This window comes from Callithrix jacchus, chromosome 8 (assembly GCF_049354715.1).
Source record: "Callithrix jacchus isolate 240 chromosome 8, calJac240_pri, whole genome shotgun sequence".
NCBI classification, from domain to species: Eukaryota; Metazoa; Chordata; class Mammalia; order Primates; family Cebidae; genus Callithrix; species Callithrix jacchus.
In genome coordinates this window covers 90266854-90284586 of record NC_133509.1, presented here as the reverse complement: position 1 = coordinate 90284586, position 17733 = coordinate 90266854, and the positions used below count along the sequence as shown (strand labels likewise).

Here is a 17733-nt window from a genome sequence, read left to right as displayed (position 1 = left end):
AGCCACAGAAACGAACTAGAGTTTAGAGTAGAAATCTGCAAATGAAAAAAACAAAACCATCAAATTCCAGTAAAATGCCTTTTAAAGGTACTGCTATTTATAGTCAATGAAATTCTTCCAAATTAAAAGGCAAATAGATACTTTACCCATTATTTTTTAAAGGCTTTCTTAACCTATACAGTTCAATTAAAGAGTCAATAATATAATATTTTTAAAGACATTGAACAGAATACTACAAATCCAGTCAACTAAAAGCTTCCAAAATACTGACCATCTTTTAAGGCTTCACTAAGGGGTAGTACAAGATCACAGGGGCCTAAATTATACCACCAAGAAAGTCTTACGATATACCTATGAATACCAAATTTGTCAAAACAGTTACAAAATTCTGTAATGCCAGTGCGAATATATAATGCCGCTTCTCTGATTTTCCAATTAAATATCACCAAGGAAAATGAACTACATTGCTCCCAAAAAACTTTCTTCTTATTCTCATAAGGTAATGATTTTTGCTTCTCACCCATGGGCATAACTTTTGAAACAGTTCTGGAGGCCCAAAAGAGAATAAATAAGGGGTGGCAATGGGGTGGAGGGCAACTCCATTGGGAAATTTTATCTGGGGAACTCTATTTAAGTACCCAAAAATATTTTGCTTTATACGAGTTTTAATATTCTCTGTCAGAGAAATGAATCTTTTGGCCCAAGAATATACAAAGTACTTATAGACAAACAAAACTATTTTATCATAAAAAGTAGCAACAGTTATCCTGAGCAAACAAAAACTAAAGTAAAGATTCCAAACTCAAGATTGGGGGGGAAAAAAAAAAATCAACCACTCAAAATGGTCTCTCCTGACAGAAGTAGAGTAACAAAAAATAAATAGAAAGCATTAAGCTGAGTGGAGCTGTAACCATGCAACTGTTGAGTCAGCCACCAAGCACCAAAGTTAAGTAAAATCTCCAACAACTAGTCAAAAATTATTTTTTCAAAACTTATTATAGAGTGAGGACTTATAGCCATGACATATCACAGTCCTAATCTGTGTAATGTATAGCATAAAACTAGTCTCACAGTGCAGTGGGAATGAATAAAACTAAAGTAAAACATTGGTAAATAAAATAAAGATTTAAAAAATAGAGGTGTAGGGTGTGTGTGTGTGTGTGTGTGTGCGCATGTGCCTCTATGTATATAAAGCTCAACTCTGAAATGCTCCAGAATCCTAAACTTTTTTAGGCACTCACATGACACTCAAAGGAAATGTTCATTAGAGCATTTCAGATTTCAGATTTTCAGATAAAGGATACAGAACAAGTATATAATACAAATATTCCAAAATCCCCCCAAAAATTGCTGGTCCCAAGAATTCCAGATACAGAATACACAACCTGTATATCATACAGATCTACTCTAAAAATTGATTCCCATAAATCTCTGCCATAACATAGGATACCAACCACAAATGAATGAGTTAGTTTTCTTGGTACATGGAGTAATGCTAACGAGAAAATTCCAAACTGGGCAGGGTAAACTTTGGGTAAGGAGAAAACTTACTGTAATCTTATGAGAGTTTATTAAGGTACTTTAAAAAAAAATCTAATCCCTGTGCTGAAACAATTTTTGACTCACAAGGAAGACATAACGATTGTTGTTTGAAACAGAGCAAGACAGCCATATTTGTCTAATAGCTAAGTCTGTCACAATCAGTGTAAGTTTTTAGAAAACTTTAGAATAAGAATACAGGGTATTTTATGTTTTGAGACATTTAGCTAACTTTATCTCAAAGTCTATGCTTGAGTATTACTATGCTCTATATAATATGTTGATAATAAATAACTTTTTTGAGCTTTTTAAAATTTGTAATATATAGAAAGACTAGGTTAAAATTAGAAACTGGATTAGATTATTGCCCTTGAATGAAGAATATGTATCTTCAACTTTCAATATAATCTCCCAGGTTAGAAAATAAAAGGCCCCATTAACTGATAGTCTGAGAAGAAAATCTTTGTAACTCAGCCAATGTTTGTTTCATTTCTTTATTCACAGAAAAGACTGCTATGTGAGAAAATAGGATTTATAAAACACTGAAAATTTTGAAAAAGAGTTGGAAGCCAAACATGCCATTGTTAGGAGCTAAGAAAAGCAGGATCATTTTAGGAGTCAAGAAAAGAAAGATATCTTAGGAATCACTGGAATATGAAGATTATTTCAAACTTAAAAAATGCCAAGCTAAAGATGTTAGCAAAGGGGAAAAAAGCTTGGATGTTTTCTCCATGTCAATACAAGTGTTTTCAGTGCCTACTTGATGCCCAGTGGAGGACAAGCTTCTTACCAAATTTAGCTCTTCATTCTGTCTTACTGCTTCAGAATATGAATCATCAAGTTTTTTCTGCAATTCAGTCAACAGATCTTTCAGCTGCAATGAAGTTTAGAGTTTAAGATTGATCTCCTTATGATATCCCATGTTTTGTATGCTACTCGGAAGCTCTGCCACAAACTTATACTGAAATATCACTCTGTTATAAACTTAATCTGAATTGAGAAACAAGTTTGAAAAGATTCTGTTTTAAGTACCTCTCTGACTTCTGTAACATAGGTAGATCGTTCCATCTCTGCCTTCTCTAGTTCCATCTCCAAATGTTCTCGTTCTCTTCTCAGCTAGCAATGCAACAAAGGAAAAGTTAACATTAACACACTTAAATTTCTTTTCACAGTATTTCCCCACAACACAAAGTTATGACACTTATGAAAACTGTATCAATTCAAACACTACCCAAGATATTAAGAGCATAACTATAATCTTAAACTCTAGATCTTCAACCATTAATACTAAAAAAATAAATCCATAGGTTGCAAGTCAAACAATCAAATAACATACATTTTCAATATCCTGATTTTCTCTTCTTAATCGCTCTAGCTCTTGTTCTGAAGATGTAAATGATGACTGCATCTGAAATGTGAAACAATTATATGACCAAGTAAACCATGCAGAATTCTGGATCAATTAAAAGACACTTCCAAAGTTTTGAAATGCATCTCACAGTCATACTGAATTTTAAAAGACCTTTAAAATGAGTCACATTGAACTTGATTAAATTGTAGTCAAAATCTACTCCACTTGTTTATTAGGCCCAGCTAAAAGTGATTAATTTTTTATTAGTATTAACTGATATTCAGCTGTATTTATTCTACAAGTGCATTAAAGTAGAGTACCATCAGCAACTGTAAATTCTGCACGTTGCTCCCAAAAAATAAGTGAGTAACATGGTACTCTTTATCATACAGAAGTAAATGAGAGAAAAACTGAGGTTGTGTAATAATATTCAGGTCCCACAAATTTTTTTTCTTGAATTCTATATTATGGGTTAAATATCAACACTTTAAAACTGATTTTGAACCTAGCATTCTTTACCTTATTACACAATAGTTCTGTAACTAGCACTCTACATTCTACATTCATACTTTAAAACCAGTGATTTTCAAACTTGGGTGGGCATTACAATATTCTGGAGGGCTCATAAAAACAGAGACTGCTGCTACCCCACATACATATTTTGGATTCAGTAGCTGTATTGGGGCCCAAAAATGTGCAACTCTCACACATTCGCAGTTGATGCTGATGCTGCTGGAAGCCCTACATTTTGACAACGCTCTAAGCTTTTCTTTTGTAAATACCTGTTTAATAGTCTTGTGTGATTCATCAACCTTAACTTTCCATTTATTTTCTTCTTGCTCAACACTTCTCTGTAGCTTCTGTAAAATTCCTTCCTACAGATAAAAGTATAGTTGTTTTGAAAAATTCACATTCTAATGCCAAGATAAACTATTTAGGCCATGAAGGAAAAAGGTAATAATTTAAAGTAAAATCAACATGTAGATTAAAAATCATTTCCTACTGTTTCTGCAAGGACGGATTTGTATTTTTCACACTCTAGCTGTAACAATGTGTGCATTTCATCAGCTTCTCTCAACTTGTGCTCTAGAACCTGCAAAGAATGAAGTAAAGAAAAACTCTGTAATTTTACCAGAAAGTTTTATGCTTCAAGTTTGTTTCAGTACTTAATACTGTATTATGATAAATGGTTTCAAACTGTTTTATAATGAAACACTACATTTCAACTTTCTAAGTAGCAATGAAGTTCATTCAATAACCCTTTTGGTCATTTTATTAAACAACGTTATATATAATACATAGTCTTGGTATTGAAGTCTTTAGTCAGGTGGTAAAATCTAAGCAGACCCATATATGAAGTTAAGAAAGGTCACAATGGCTATGTTACACACATGGAAAAGAGGATTTTATTCATGCCACTTAAGAAACAAGAAAACAATAATAATAAATCCCCCCAATTTCAGTAGCCAAGGATAAAAACCAATCCAATTTCTGAGTATCTCTAATGATATATCTGGGGACACTTCAGCAAACCTGTGAGATTCTACCTAACTCAACTGATTTTTACTTTATAAACCTAGGCTAAAAAGACAGGAAAGATTAATTAAATATTCAATTTTAGAAACAAAATACAAAGTTAAAGGAATAGCAAACACTAGCTTTGTAAACAAATCAAATGCAAAGATGACGTACTGTATTCAACTAAAATTTAAACAAAATGAAATCACCTTACACTTTCTCAAAAGAGCCTTTAGTCTATTAATGTATCTTTCATCTTTTCCAAGCTCATGAAGACAAACTCTGATTTGCTTCTTTTTTTCTATGTTTAAATTTATAAACAGTTCATTTCTTGAACTAACCTTAACCTCCTCTGATCCTGAAGTTCCAGCCATACATTCTTTCGCCTTCTTTTCAAATCCACGCAACCATTCACTATAACTCTGTGGGCGTGAAAAGTCAAAATCATTAATTTCCCAAAAAAAAAAAAAAAAAAAAAAAAAACTAAATAAAATAGATCGAACATTTTAAATAACCAAATTAGATAATTATAAAAGAAATCTACATAGACAAACAGGACACTGCTACAATTTCAAAGAGGAATGTAACTACTGCATAAGTTGGACATAACCCAGTTTTGAAAATCAGCACTAAAAACAAACCTATGTACTACCATCAAAATAAAATCTTATATATTTTCAATTGAATTCTGCAGTTCCAGGTAGAAAAACCTAGGTTCAAATCTGGCCTCTACCACTCACTAACACCATAACAAATAATCTTTAAAACACAGAAAAACCAGAATAAATACGTTTTCAAAACTGTTTCCAGGTAAAACAGTTCTCGAAAATAAAGTATTGTGAGTTCATAAAGTAAAAGTTCAACTTAAGATGTTCCATTTGGAGGATTTCAAATTCTATGAAAATGCTCCAAGGACTCTAAAAATATTTCATTCAAATTAGGAAATATTATGAAGTATTTAAAAAATCCTAATGAAAAATGATACACATACACAAACATTTACTTGTTTAAATACAACAAAAACTCAATTCATGCCGACAGGTTAGCTGACATAAATATGCATATGTAATGGTTTTGGCATTTACTCTAAATTTCAGAAGAAATTACTCTGAATTATTGAGGCTTATCTGAATTTTACACCTTGATAAAGAGTATCTGTGTGTTAGATACTTTAAATCAAATTTCCTCTTATACTTCCTTTTAAGTCTTTGGATTAAGAAAAACAAACTCTCAAGAAATTTTTATTAACTGCTATAATATAAACTGTTACATTTGCAGCTGAATCAAGATTCTCTATAAACTATCAAATAACAAAAAACAAAATAGATGCTGAGATCAGATCACTCCACAGTACAATACCTTTAATATCAAATTAGTTTCAACTATTAGTACCCAACATAAATTAAAATCAGATAAAAAACTAGTTTCGTTGCTTAAAGTCTGTAAATCTCCCTCTAGGTCATATAATTTAGATCTCTCCTATGCTGACTGCTTAGCAACACAGCAAAAGGAAACAGTAAAAAATTTATATATTTTTATATCTACTGATTATGTTGATTTATCTTAATATTAATGAAGTGTATTGCTTATTAGTTTATAAGGTAAATAGTTTGTCCTTCATATCTTTACAAACCTAAAATGCCAGACTCTAATATTAGCACATAGGAAGTTTAATACATTTCTTATAGACTATATGTAGAAATATTCAACTTTTAACAAGTATATGAACAAAAGTCAAACAATATCATCCATATCTTATGATGACTTATAAAAATTTACAGTGTCAAAAGGATTTGGTTACTGAGAGTGGATAGTACTGCTGTTAAAAAAGAAAATGTTTACTGCTAGTGATATTATACAATCTTTGAAGAACAGAAATTAGCAATCATTAATTCTCTTGGGTCATAAAGCACTGCCAAAAAAGTACACCCTCCAATATTATTTCCATAAATAAAATATAAAGTAGAAACAAAAACAGGTTATGCCACAAAGGAAAAAATATTAAATATATTAGTAGCAACCCTTTCTCTTAGGCTTAATTTAACAACAGCACTAGAACTGACAGCACATCTATACATTTACTCAGTGCTAGATATTTCATCAGTTCAATTCAAAAGTGGTAGAGAGCTACTAAACTGATCAAATCTGAACATATCCGCCATAGTTACAATGGAAACAAATGAGTTTTCTCTCCTTACTTGAAATAAATGTAAGCTATACTTAACTCAGACTACAAATAGAACAAGCCATTAAGTTCACTTACCCCACCCATAGCACCCACAGAGCTCCTTGGAGAAACAGTTAATTCTAAGTTTGGGGCAGGAAATGTATATGATAAATCTGGAGCACCTTATCATACCACAAAGCACAGAAGCTATCAAAGTTTAGCAGCATTGTGTCAAAAGGACTTGGCATCAACTTAAATAAGTTCCAACGGGCCAAAAGAAGACAAGTAGACATTACAAATCTCCTGATGAGAGTGCACACCACTGCCTATGAAGCAGTCTTACCAGTACTCTAACCTACCCCCAAATACTGAGCCTTAATCTGACCAGGAATCACATTCCTGATTACAGATTTGATACATAAAGGATACATAAAAGAGGAACAATCTAACACCACAAAGATTCAGTCAACTAAATCCAAACTGTTGGAAACTTCATAGAAAACCACCAAGTTGCCTGGGAGCGATGGCTCACACCTGTAATCCCAGTACTTTAGGAGGCCGAGGCCGGTGGATCACGAGGTCAGGAGTTCAAGACCAGCCTGGCCAACAAGGTGAAACCCCATCTCTACTAAAAATACAAAAATTAGCTGGACGTGGTGGCAGGCGCCTGTAATCCCAGCTACTCAGGAGGCTGAGGCAGGAGAATCACTTGAACCTGGGAGGCGGAGGTTACAGTGAGCCCAGATTGCGCCATTGCACTCCAGCCTGGCAACAGAGCGAGATTCCATCTCAAAGAAGAGAAAACCACCAAGTTTTTTTTTTTTTTTAAAGGAGGTGGGGTATTGCTGAGAAAGAGTGGGGGAACGTGTAGATTAAAGACCTAAGAGATGTCTCAAACCAGTTACATAGTGACCTTATTTGGATCCTGATTAAGCAACTACAATCAATTATTAATTAAAATAGACAATTTATGTGATGTATGGAGAAATGCATACTATACAAAATTAAGAATATATTTTTATTAAGTGTAATATGATACTTTTTAAAAAGAAACACTTATGTTTTAGAAATGTGTACCAAAATATTTACAGATGAAACACTCTAATGTCTGAATTCCTTCAAAATAATCTGGGGAGTGCAGGGTGGGAGGTAAGACAAGATTGCTTATATGCATGCCACGTACTGCTAAGTGCTACAGACAGATGTTGAGTACACTGGGCCTCATTATGCTTGTGTCTCTACTGTTGAACAATTTTCCATTAAATTAAAAAAAAAAAAAAAACCTCCACTCTATTTTAGGAAATGCGTACGCACATTCACTGGCTTTCTCTGCCCTCCAATAATTATTGTTAATTCTCTGACCAAAGATAACTTTTCTCATTCAGAACATATATGACCTCAAGTAAACCAAGTTGTTCTATGTTATCTGTAAGGCTTTTCCTTGAAGAAGGTAATAGATGACCAAAAATCTTGGAAAAATATCCTGGTTAATAGTGTCAAGTACATTAAGAAATAAAGTGTTGCTAAAACTAAGAAGCAATCACTTAAAATTAACTTTTAAATAAAGCCATTAAGAATGTTACCATATTGGTTTTATTAGCATTAAGAAACATTTCTTTCTCAAATATGATGTTTTTAACCCTCTAAATAATGTCTCATATATAAATGTTATAGAAACAAAAGTATGAGATAAATAGAAATGAGTTTTGAACCAAGTTGTTAGTCTTTACTGAAAAGTATCAGCTTACCAATGAAAAAGATCAAGCAATCAGCACTCTACTGAAACCAAGTGCAGAGTGCAAATGATGTTGCTTATTCATACATGTCATCAGGTTAAGAAAATAATAAATTAGTCTTACCAAATTAGAAGGGACAGAGACCTCTGGAAATAATTTTTTGAGAACGTCTTTAGCCTCCAACTCAACAGCTTCCACCTGTTGTTGTCTTTCCTAAAGCAGAAGATGAACCAAATCAAACTTACAAGATCACAGAATTTTTTTAAAAAAAGAAAACTAAGGTATTTAAAATTCTACAGGAAGAAAAAGTTAAAAAAAATTTAATACTGACAAATGTTAACATTTCCCACTTTAAGATATTAAAATGCTTCCATAAGAAAAAATCTGCAAAATCTCTAAAGCATCCTAAATATCAAATAATGCCTTAGCAGTATCTGACAACATGGACATTTTCCTTGGCATTTAGAAAGCAAGTGATTTGCCTGTCCAGGAACAATTTAAAAACGGACACACAAAAAACATTTCTTATGGCTAAAACTTGATAAACTACCTATATCAGAAAATACAAATTGGAAGAACATAACTGAGGTTTATTGGCTGGCATATCTCTTTTTAAAAATGCATCACTGATGTACTATGTAATGTCATAGCATTAAAATGGCAACTTTCTTATTTCCAACTTCAAGGTCAAGTGAAGCTATTTATGCTAAACAAGGAGGACCATCAAAATGTGATAGATGATGTAAATGGGAAAAAGAAAGAACAAGGAGCAACTGATGGCATATTACTTCACTAATGCCACAAGTCAATCATAAAAGCTAGTTCCGACACTTGTATACAGACTGCTATAAATTTACAGATATTACAAATGTGTAAGTATAAATTTGCTGATATTAATTCCAAGTCTAATGGATATCAATTATAAACTCAAAATCATGGTTTGTCAAAATTAGGGTAATGACTTATCACATACCAAAAAAAAAAAAAAAACTATATCCAAACTACCTCCACAAGATTTAAAAAACAAAAAGACCCCTATAAAAACGCACATCTAAACCAAGCCCCAAAATATCATCTAAAAACAAGTTACAAAGTTCAACAGGTGACAAGAAAGCAAGCAAGCTAGAAACATCTCAACTATATCTTTCCCCCACCATTTAGATGTGAAATTTGAAATCTATCACTGATTCAAGGTCTCCACACTTCAATTTTGGAAAATCTAATCAGATAAAAATTTACACAATCAACAACTACAGATTTTTCCATTTTCCATATACATAAAAAGCTGTTAATTAAAGATCAGCAGCAGTATTTCTACAATAGGTGTTTTAATGGGGTATTTTCAATAATTCAATACAGTCCACTAATTTTCAGGAATACACCTAACTGCATAAAATAAGGCATATTCATTCAAGGAAAATAATTAATGCTATTTCAAGGACATTAAGAGGTAATTTTTACCATTTGACTAAAGTAATAATCTTCAAAGAAAACCAGTTAGAAAAATACAATAGCTTTTTGAAAACTTTCCCAGGGAAAAAAAAAAGACTAACTAAAAGAACTAAGTGTCTAACATAACCAGGAGCTATAAACATGAGAAGTTACTGTTATTTGGTATTAACAATTTTAGCTAAGAAGTTTTCATCTGACATAGTAGTTTGGTTATAGATAGCAATTTCCATTCCACTTTAACATCTGGGAAAGATCTAATATTAAAAACTGAACTATAATTTGCATATCATCGTTAAGTGAAATGTATAAAAGTATCTTTCAGTAGTATAAAAGTACAGCAGCTCCTCAAGAGTAGTCAGACTTTAAAAATAATCCTGTAAAGATGGCAAATATCATCCTATCTACATTTTAGGTAAGTCGACCATAACTTATATCTAGTTAAAATATTACAAGTGTTTCACACAGTTCTTTCTCATGACAGCATAGTTTACGACACTGGGTCAATCAACATTGCTTTACAACTATGCTATCTAAGAACTGTCTAAATTCCACTGAAATACAGAAGACTTTCAATTCTACTCTCTGAGATCTTTAGCTATGCAAGAAAGCATTATGCATAAAAATTCTAGCTTTTTTTTTAGAATCATAAAATGCAAAAATGCCTATGGCAAGTGGCATGTAACTTCTTGCAGGAACGGCATGATTAGCACCCAGATACTCAGTCTCACTAAAAAACTAAAACCAAACAGCATCTCTTAACAGTCAAAACCAAATAGAAACAACCAGAAAACACACTAAAACCTTCACGGCTGACAGAAATGACTGTACAATTGCAACCACTCCCAATTAAATAGTAATGTCCTAACTGATCTAAATGTTCCTGATCCCTGTTCCCAATATACCTGGTCAGCTGTCTCAAATTTAACCTCTAGTGAAAATTATGGCCAGATGAATAGGGATATAGTTAAATACAAATCCATTAAGCCATAGGAAATGAAACTACAAACGTATACTTGCTAAAAAAAAAAAAAATGACATTACTATATTATGCTTAAAAATTCCTTCAAGTGTCAGTAAGACTTACATCAAAGATTCAATGGATTACTATGGCACACAAAATATTTTCACAGTGCTAAAATGAATCATTCCGGTTCCTTCATTTACCTATCTGCAAAATTGAGTATCCCTGTTTCATATTTATTCTTGGCAGGAATTTTCAAAATCCCTGACTGGACTGGCAGATTTAGTTTTCTTAGTCTTTAAAAACAAGTTCTCTATTACAATTCATTGGAAATCTTCACACCCAATGGTACAACTTGAGCTCAAGGAGAATGTCCTCCATTGTTCTGAAGACATAGGGGGCTATATGTTTCAGGAATACTTTACATGCTATAGTCAAGAGAATTATCCCTTGATAGTAATATTTCATCTAAACATGCCATAGGTGTCATTGTTATCCAGTAATATATGAAGTTTCAGTTTACCACCTCTAAGGAACCATTCCCAGCAACACACCCAGAGTTGATGGCTTTCCTGTATTTAAGACTTTTATCATTTTGCTACCTTACTTGAGACATCTTGGTGTGCCCTCCAAAACACCTAGTTTATGGCACATCCAACATATTCAAATGCGTTTGTTAATTCACCTAGATTTCTTTGGTTCAAAGTTTTCATAAAAGTTCTCTTAACCAACCGAAAAGGCGCACATTGTCTGACAAGAGGTTAACACAGGTCTTCTGAGACTCTTCAGCTTAGAGTCGTGCTCAACAAAGCCCAAACAATCAGGTAATCACAACAAATCAGCATGCCCAAAATTAGAGCTTCAAGGAGATGAAAAAAGCAGAGATGACAGAGATGATAAATGTGGATAAGGAGATTTTATATTTAAATTGCAGTAAAAGTAAATGCTTTAGTCTGATTTTAAGACAAGCTGCAGATTTTCTCTGTTCAGTGGATTGTTTCTAGGAGTTAGCATTACAACCTTGGAAGTCTTGTTCACTTTGTCCTGCAGCATTTTTTCAGTTGATGCCAATGCTTCCATTGCTTCCCAGTTTTTCTCCCGAAGGTCCTAATCATTTTTAGAAAGAATGATTTCAGTTTATCCATTATTGAAAGATTTTTGCTTTTTTACTTCATCAGTATTTTGCACTGCATTTAAATGCTGGTTACTGCAAAATTATTTCAATGGGAAAATATGCATATTAGCAAAAAAATAAAAAGCAATGTTTAGAAGTTTGAATGAGAAAGTAAAGACGCCCACTTTCCATGTTTTAGTATATACACCAAATATGCCAGCTTTTAAAATAATTACTATGCATATGTGACAAAGAAGGAAGCATTCAAAAGTAAAGACACAAACAAAGAATACATATATGATTTCAGGTACACTGAACATTAGAAGATTAAAGACAGAGCAAATATATAAGTATTAAAAAAGCTTTTCATGTGATTTTTAAACAAGGCCCAGTATCACCCATAGGACTTTCCACTGCAGTGTAACATTTTTTTCTGTATGTTTTAATACAACTAATGTGTTTCAAATCTACAGGAATCCCATGGTAACTCGCTGTGTTTTATCTCTTTCTTGGCATGGCCAAATATTCATGCCACAAAACAACCTTACGTTAACTGTATGAGCTAGTTGATCAAAGCAAAGAAGGCTGGAAAACTACAGATTCTCTTAGAGGAGAAAGAGGTTATCAAAAATTGAGACATCTGGATTTTAACAGCATTTCCTTTGCAAATATAATCTGCTATATTTCAGCCTTTCTTCAGAATGGAAATCTAAACAGATAAAAATCAACAATAAAAAATTAAAAACCAATAATCACCATTTATTACTTAACATATGCCAACCACTGTACTTGGCACTTCACAAATTCTCACCCTTACAACAACCCTATGAGGTATTTATTCCCATTCTATAGATACCATAGCTCAATAAGTTAGGAAACTGAGCCAAGTATACACAGAAAATGAAGTGGCAGAACTAGAAGGAAAGACTGACACTGCAATCTGCTGGTCTCCACTGTCCTGAGTCTTTTCACATGGGTTCAATGCCTCCAGCGCTGCTGCTGCTGCTGCTGCATTACCATGCCCTCCTTATCTCAGAATCCCAACAATAAAACACAGTTAACATGTTAGCAGTATATCGGCAAGTTCACCTCAAGTTTTGTGGCTAAGCAGTGCTGTTAATATTGTTATACCAACACGCAAACAGCAATTCATATACCTAATTTTGACAAACTCAGGGGTATAAGAAAATGTCAACTTGTTAAATTAACAATTTAACACAAACTTTGAAACATAGGAAACACACATCCATTTATTAGCAATACTCCCTTAGATTTCAGTAACATTTTATCCTTGCTCAAGTCTTAGCAATCACACTATAGTGTACAAAAACTCCTCCTCTAGCAAGAATGCTTGGACTCTAGTTATAAGAGTCACCCTCTGGTATGAGAAAATTTAAGAAATTCTATTAAATTCATTATTTGTCTATTCAGTAAGTTATTAGAATTCATATTTCTTAAAAGTATTATCCCTTCCCTTTCTAATATAAATGTATTTAGGTTCTAAAGCTTCTAACACACTTAATTACCAAAATTTGAGCCACCTCTCAGTTAAAAATGGGAGGTTCTGGCTAGGCGCAGTGGCTCACACTTATAATCCCAACACTTTAGGAGGCCAAGGCAGGCGGATCACGTGAGGTCAGGAGTTCGAGACCAGACTGGCCAACATAGTAAAACAAAACAAACAAACAAACAAACAAAAAAAATTAGCTGGGTGTGGTGGTGCACACCTGTAATTCCAGCTACTCGGGAGACTGAGGTAGGAGAATCCCCTGAACCCAGGAGGCAGAGGTTTCGGTAAGACGAGATCATGCCACTGCACTCCAGCCTGGGTGACAGAACGAGACCCTGTCTTAAAAACAACAACAACAATTTAAAAAAAAAAAAGGCAGGAGGAGGTTCCAGAAGGCTTTGAAAAGACCTCATTACTGAGTATACTGGGTTTGAATACTGGCATTACTTTTAGTTCACAAAAAGGCCAGCCCAATCTAATAAGAGGAAATATCTTTGATTTTAAAATATCAAGCTGAAAAATATGTTTTTCCAAATAAAAGTTCAACAAAAAGTCAATTTCACTTTCAGCTTCTTAAAAAAACTAAAGGTATAATAATCATAGATTCAACATTTAAAATGATGTAAGAATAAGAATTCACTTTTCACTTATTGAAAAAAAAACACCATTCTCCAATAACACCCTCCCTCAAAAAAGCTACACACAGAAAAGAGTACCTTCTACAAAGATTAAGAAATCTAAAGTAAAAGTAGATTAAAAAAAAATTCCTTAACTATATTTCAATGTCAAAGTAATAAAGAAAAGCTTCATTCTGATATTTACTTACATTGTTTTTCTTCCTCTGGTGTTCAACTGCATCCTTCAAAGAATCTAACTCATTCCAGAGACCACTTATTTCTTTCTCTCTTTCTGAAATTCTAAACCAGAACACGAATACATGTAGCAAGATTTTAGGTAAACAGTAATACAACTTAGATCCCTACCTATCAACATTTGTTACTACAAAATATAAAGAAGAAGTAATTGAAAAGTACATTAACTAAAGAGTCTACCTACAGTTTACCAAAGAAAGCACATCCTGTGAATTTCAGAAATGATTTTTAATGTAAGTTTATACCCAATATGGCATGCCCAGTTTTGTATTAAAGAGAAACCTCATCCTCTAAGAAACAGTTTATGAATATAGGAAATGTTGTTGCTATTTCTATTTTTACCTGGGTCAGTACACAGTAGCTATTTTCAGAAGAGTTAAAAGTGATGTAGAAGCAGTCCCTTAAATATTTTTTCCTGGGGGTCATCAGTTATAGCTTTAAATGGCTAAACCACAACGAAAGTATAATACTGAAGTGAGCTCAGTGCTTTCTTGTCATTTTCATACCAATCGCAGCATTAATGTTTTTCTCTGGAACTGTTTCCCGAAATGCAGAAAGCAATGGAAAAGATTAATAATGGGATTCTGTTATAGTTGAGAGTGGCTAGAGTAGAAAGTTAAATGACAAATAGCTCTTCCCTAAGAATAAGACTCTATATAAGGGGTTGGCAAACTAGGGCTATGGGCCCACTCCAGTCTGTTTCTGTAGGTACTCAAACTAAGAACTTTTAAAGTGTTGTTTTGTTTGTATATGTATACATATACACATATATAAAACAGACCTGTGTCCCATAAGCCTATAATACTATCAGGCCCTTTAAAGAAAATATTTGCAAACCTATGCTCTATGTAGTCAAACTCAAGACTCAATTTTACAATCAATTAATCTAACCTAGTAAACAAGCAGCTATGTAAACAAACCAAGATGGAAGAACATTTAGATTACTTAAAAAAAAAATTAACAATATTTCTGACAGACAACTTAAATCATCTATTAATATACTTAATGTGGTTGACATTTTAACATGTTGAAACAAACTTACCTGAAATGACCTTAAATGTAGCCTCACAGAGAATAGGCCAACAAGAAAAATGTTTCAGTTAAAACAAAAGAAAAAAATTCTCAAGAAAAATAATCATAAAGATTATAATATTTTTTTCTTGGTGCCAGGTTGGAGTGCAATGGTGCGAACTTCCTGGGCTCAAAACATTCTCCCACTTCAGCCTCCCGAGTAGCTGGAACCTGTGACAGGTGCATGCCACCACACTCAGAATTTCTAAATTTTTTGTAGAGACAAGGTCTCACTATGTTGCCCAGCCTGGTCTCAAACCCCTGGGCCCAGCAATCCTCATGCCTCAGTCTCCCAAAGTGCTAAGATTACATGTGTGAGCCACCATATCTAGCCTAAAATTTCTTTAAAAAAATAAAGCTAGGCCAAAATTTGCATCATTCAATTACACAATCATATCTAGAAGAAAGAAGAGCCAGTAAGATAACTGAGATAACAAAAGGTGATTTAGTAAAACCTGCAAAGTATAGTTTAACCTGATGTTTTCTGAATGCCTAAAGAACAAAAACATTTCCCTCAATGAAATATTCATATTTGAACACCCTTAAAAAGGCATTTTAGCCAAAGGTATCACTCAACTCTAAACTGCAGTTCAAGATACCTAAATAGAACTGTAAAAATCAGGTGCCATCTGCAGTTACACTAAATTGCTTGAGAACTGTTTAACACATAAAAAAATAGTTACCACTTTATAAACTATGAATCAAACTTATTACTTACACTTTTAATAATTCTTCATGAGGGGGAAAAGAAGAAGCCTATTAAAAGAGTTAAATGTTATTTCGAAACAAAACTTTCCAGAAGACTTACAAAATACTGAAGCTTTTCTCAGATATAAATTAAGAAAACAACAAAAGTAAAAATAGTACATATTTCATATGCCAGTCACCCTGACTTAAGTGATTTTAATAAAAACATGTACTAATCTGTAAAATGTATTGAATGCTAAATCCAACCTTCACTGTCTTGACATAAACTCACTTAATAAGTATTTATCAATTTCTCACTACGTGCATGGAAGCATACCTTAAATTTTCATACCACACAATTCATATTTGACTATATGAAAATGTTAAGCTTCCAAAAGTTAAAAAAAAAATACCAGAAATGAAATCAAAAGGAAAACTAGGAGAGGTTAAGTTTCCTCACATTTAACAAAAAGTTGTCAACATGCAAAGGTACACACAGACCTTCACATATGATATTTATTTCTTGATGACTATAATCTCTCAAACTTCTTGTTTGCAAGGACTCCTTTTGTTTCTCAAAATACTATCAAGTCTATCCATATACATTCATAAATTAATTTAAAAGCTATTTGGGGTAGCATCTTTTACAAAAACACATTTTTGTTTTTGCCAAGCAGAATTATAACTTGTAAAGCTATTTTAAATAGAAGACCATCACTTTTTTTTTTTGAGACAGAGTCTCACTCTGTCACCCAGGCTGGAGTACAGTGGTGTGATCTCAGCTCACTGCAACCTCTACCTCTCGGGTTCAAGCGAGTCTCCTGCCTCAGCCTCCTGAGTAGCTGAGATTACAGGCATGTGCCACCAAGCCTGGCTAATTTTTTGTATTTTTAGTAGAGATGGGGTTTCACTGTGTTAGTCAGGATGGTCTCGATCTCCTAACCTTCTGATCCACATGCCTCCGCCTCCCCAAGTGTTGGGATTATAGGCATGAGCCACTGTGCCCAGCCCTATCACTTATGATACATTTGTTAGTTTCTCTCCAGTTACTGTTTCATTTGGGAAGAGGGGAGGGGAGATAATGTGTACATATATCTTTAAGCCAACCTCTACAGTATTTAAACTGACTTGCTAAGAATTCTAAGATCAGAAAACACACACTGATATAAAACATATCTGAAATATAGGTAATAATATTGTGTACACTTTATAGATTTTTACTTTAGATATGAAATAGCAAATTGCTTTCTTTTGTATAAAATTGGATAAACATTAATTAAACAATACACTTTATTCTCAATGAAAATGCAGAAATGGCAAGAATACTTATATGTCACTGGTTATACAATGTTTTTGCCACACAAATGAAAGGCAAGACTTCTAATAGCACCTACCTGTTGGTAGTTTTGTTGTTTAAGCTGCTCGATTTGGGATTTAAACAATTTATTTTCATCTTGTACATCCTAATTAAATAAAAATTAGACATCAGTATCTAAACAGATTTTTTTTCCACATAAACTTTAGAAACAGATCATATAAGCTATAAAAATTCCAAAATACCAATAATTTTAAGGGGTGTAAATAAGCTCTATATTAAAACATATGATGAAATCAGAGTATTTATATTAGTACTAGCAGCAGAGTTTGCATGTCTCAATGGAACAAAATAGAATCCAGAAATATACCCAAATAGCTCTAAGAATTTAGTATGAAGCGACATTTCAAATCAACTTCAACTCTGGTAATATTTTGGGC

The 17733-nt window shown here is 33.1% G+C and overlaps 1 protein-coding gene across 50 annotated transcripts in view; it reads right to left on the bottom strand.

Moving 5' to 3' along the window:
• The window catches only part of KTN1 (kinectin 1), a 113021-nt gene that overhangs the window by 8985 nt on the left and 86303 nt on the right, over window positions 1-17733 (bottom strand). For 21 of the 50 annotated variants that reach the window (XM_078335000.1, XM_078335005.1, XM_078335001.1 and 18 more), the window contains 11 exons: window positions 17373-17441; window positions 16010-16047; window positions 14175-14265; window positions 11745-11831; window positions 8435-8524; window positions 4750-4830; window positions 3894-3983; window positions 3673-3765; window positions 2876-2947; window positions 2572-2655; window positions 2330-2413 (listed from right to left, as the gene is read on the bottom strand). In XM_078335000.1, the coding sequence (XP_078191126.1) occupies window positions 2330-2413; window positions 2572-2655; window positions 2876-2947; window positions 3673-3765; window positions 3894-3983; window positions 4750-4830; window positions 8435-8524; window positions 11745-11831; window positions 14175-14265; window positions 16010-16047; window positions 17373-17441 (879 nt within the window). The remainder of the gene's footprint in view (window positions 1-2329; window positions 2414-2571; window positions 2656-2875; window positions 2948-3672; window positions 3766-3893; window positions 3984-4749; window positions 4831-8434; window positions 8525-11744; window positions 11832-14174; window positions 14266-16009; window positions 16048-17372; window positions 17442-17733) is intronic. The other 29 variants (XM_078335017.1, XM_078335009.1, XM_078335016.1 and 26 more) reach the window with 3 other exon arrangements.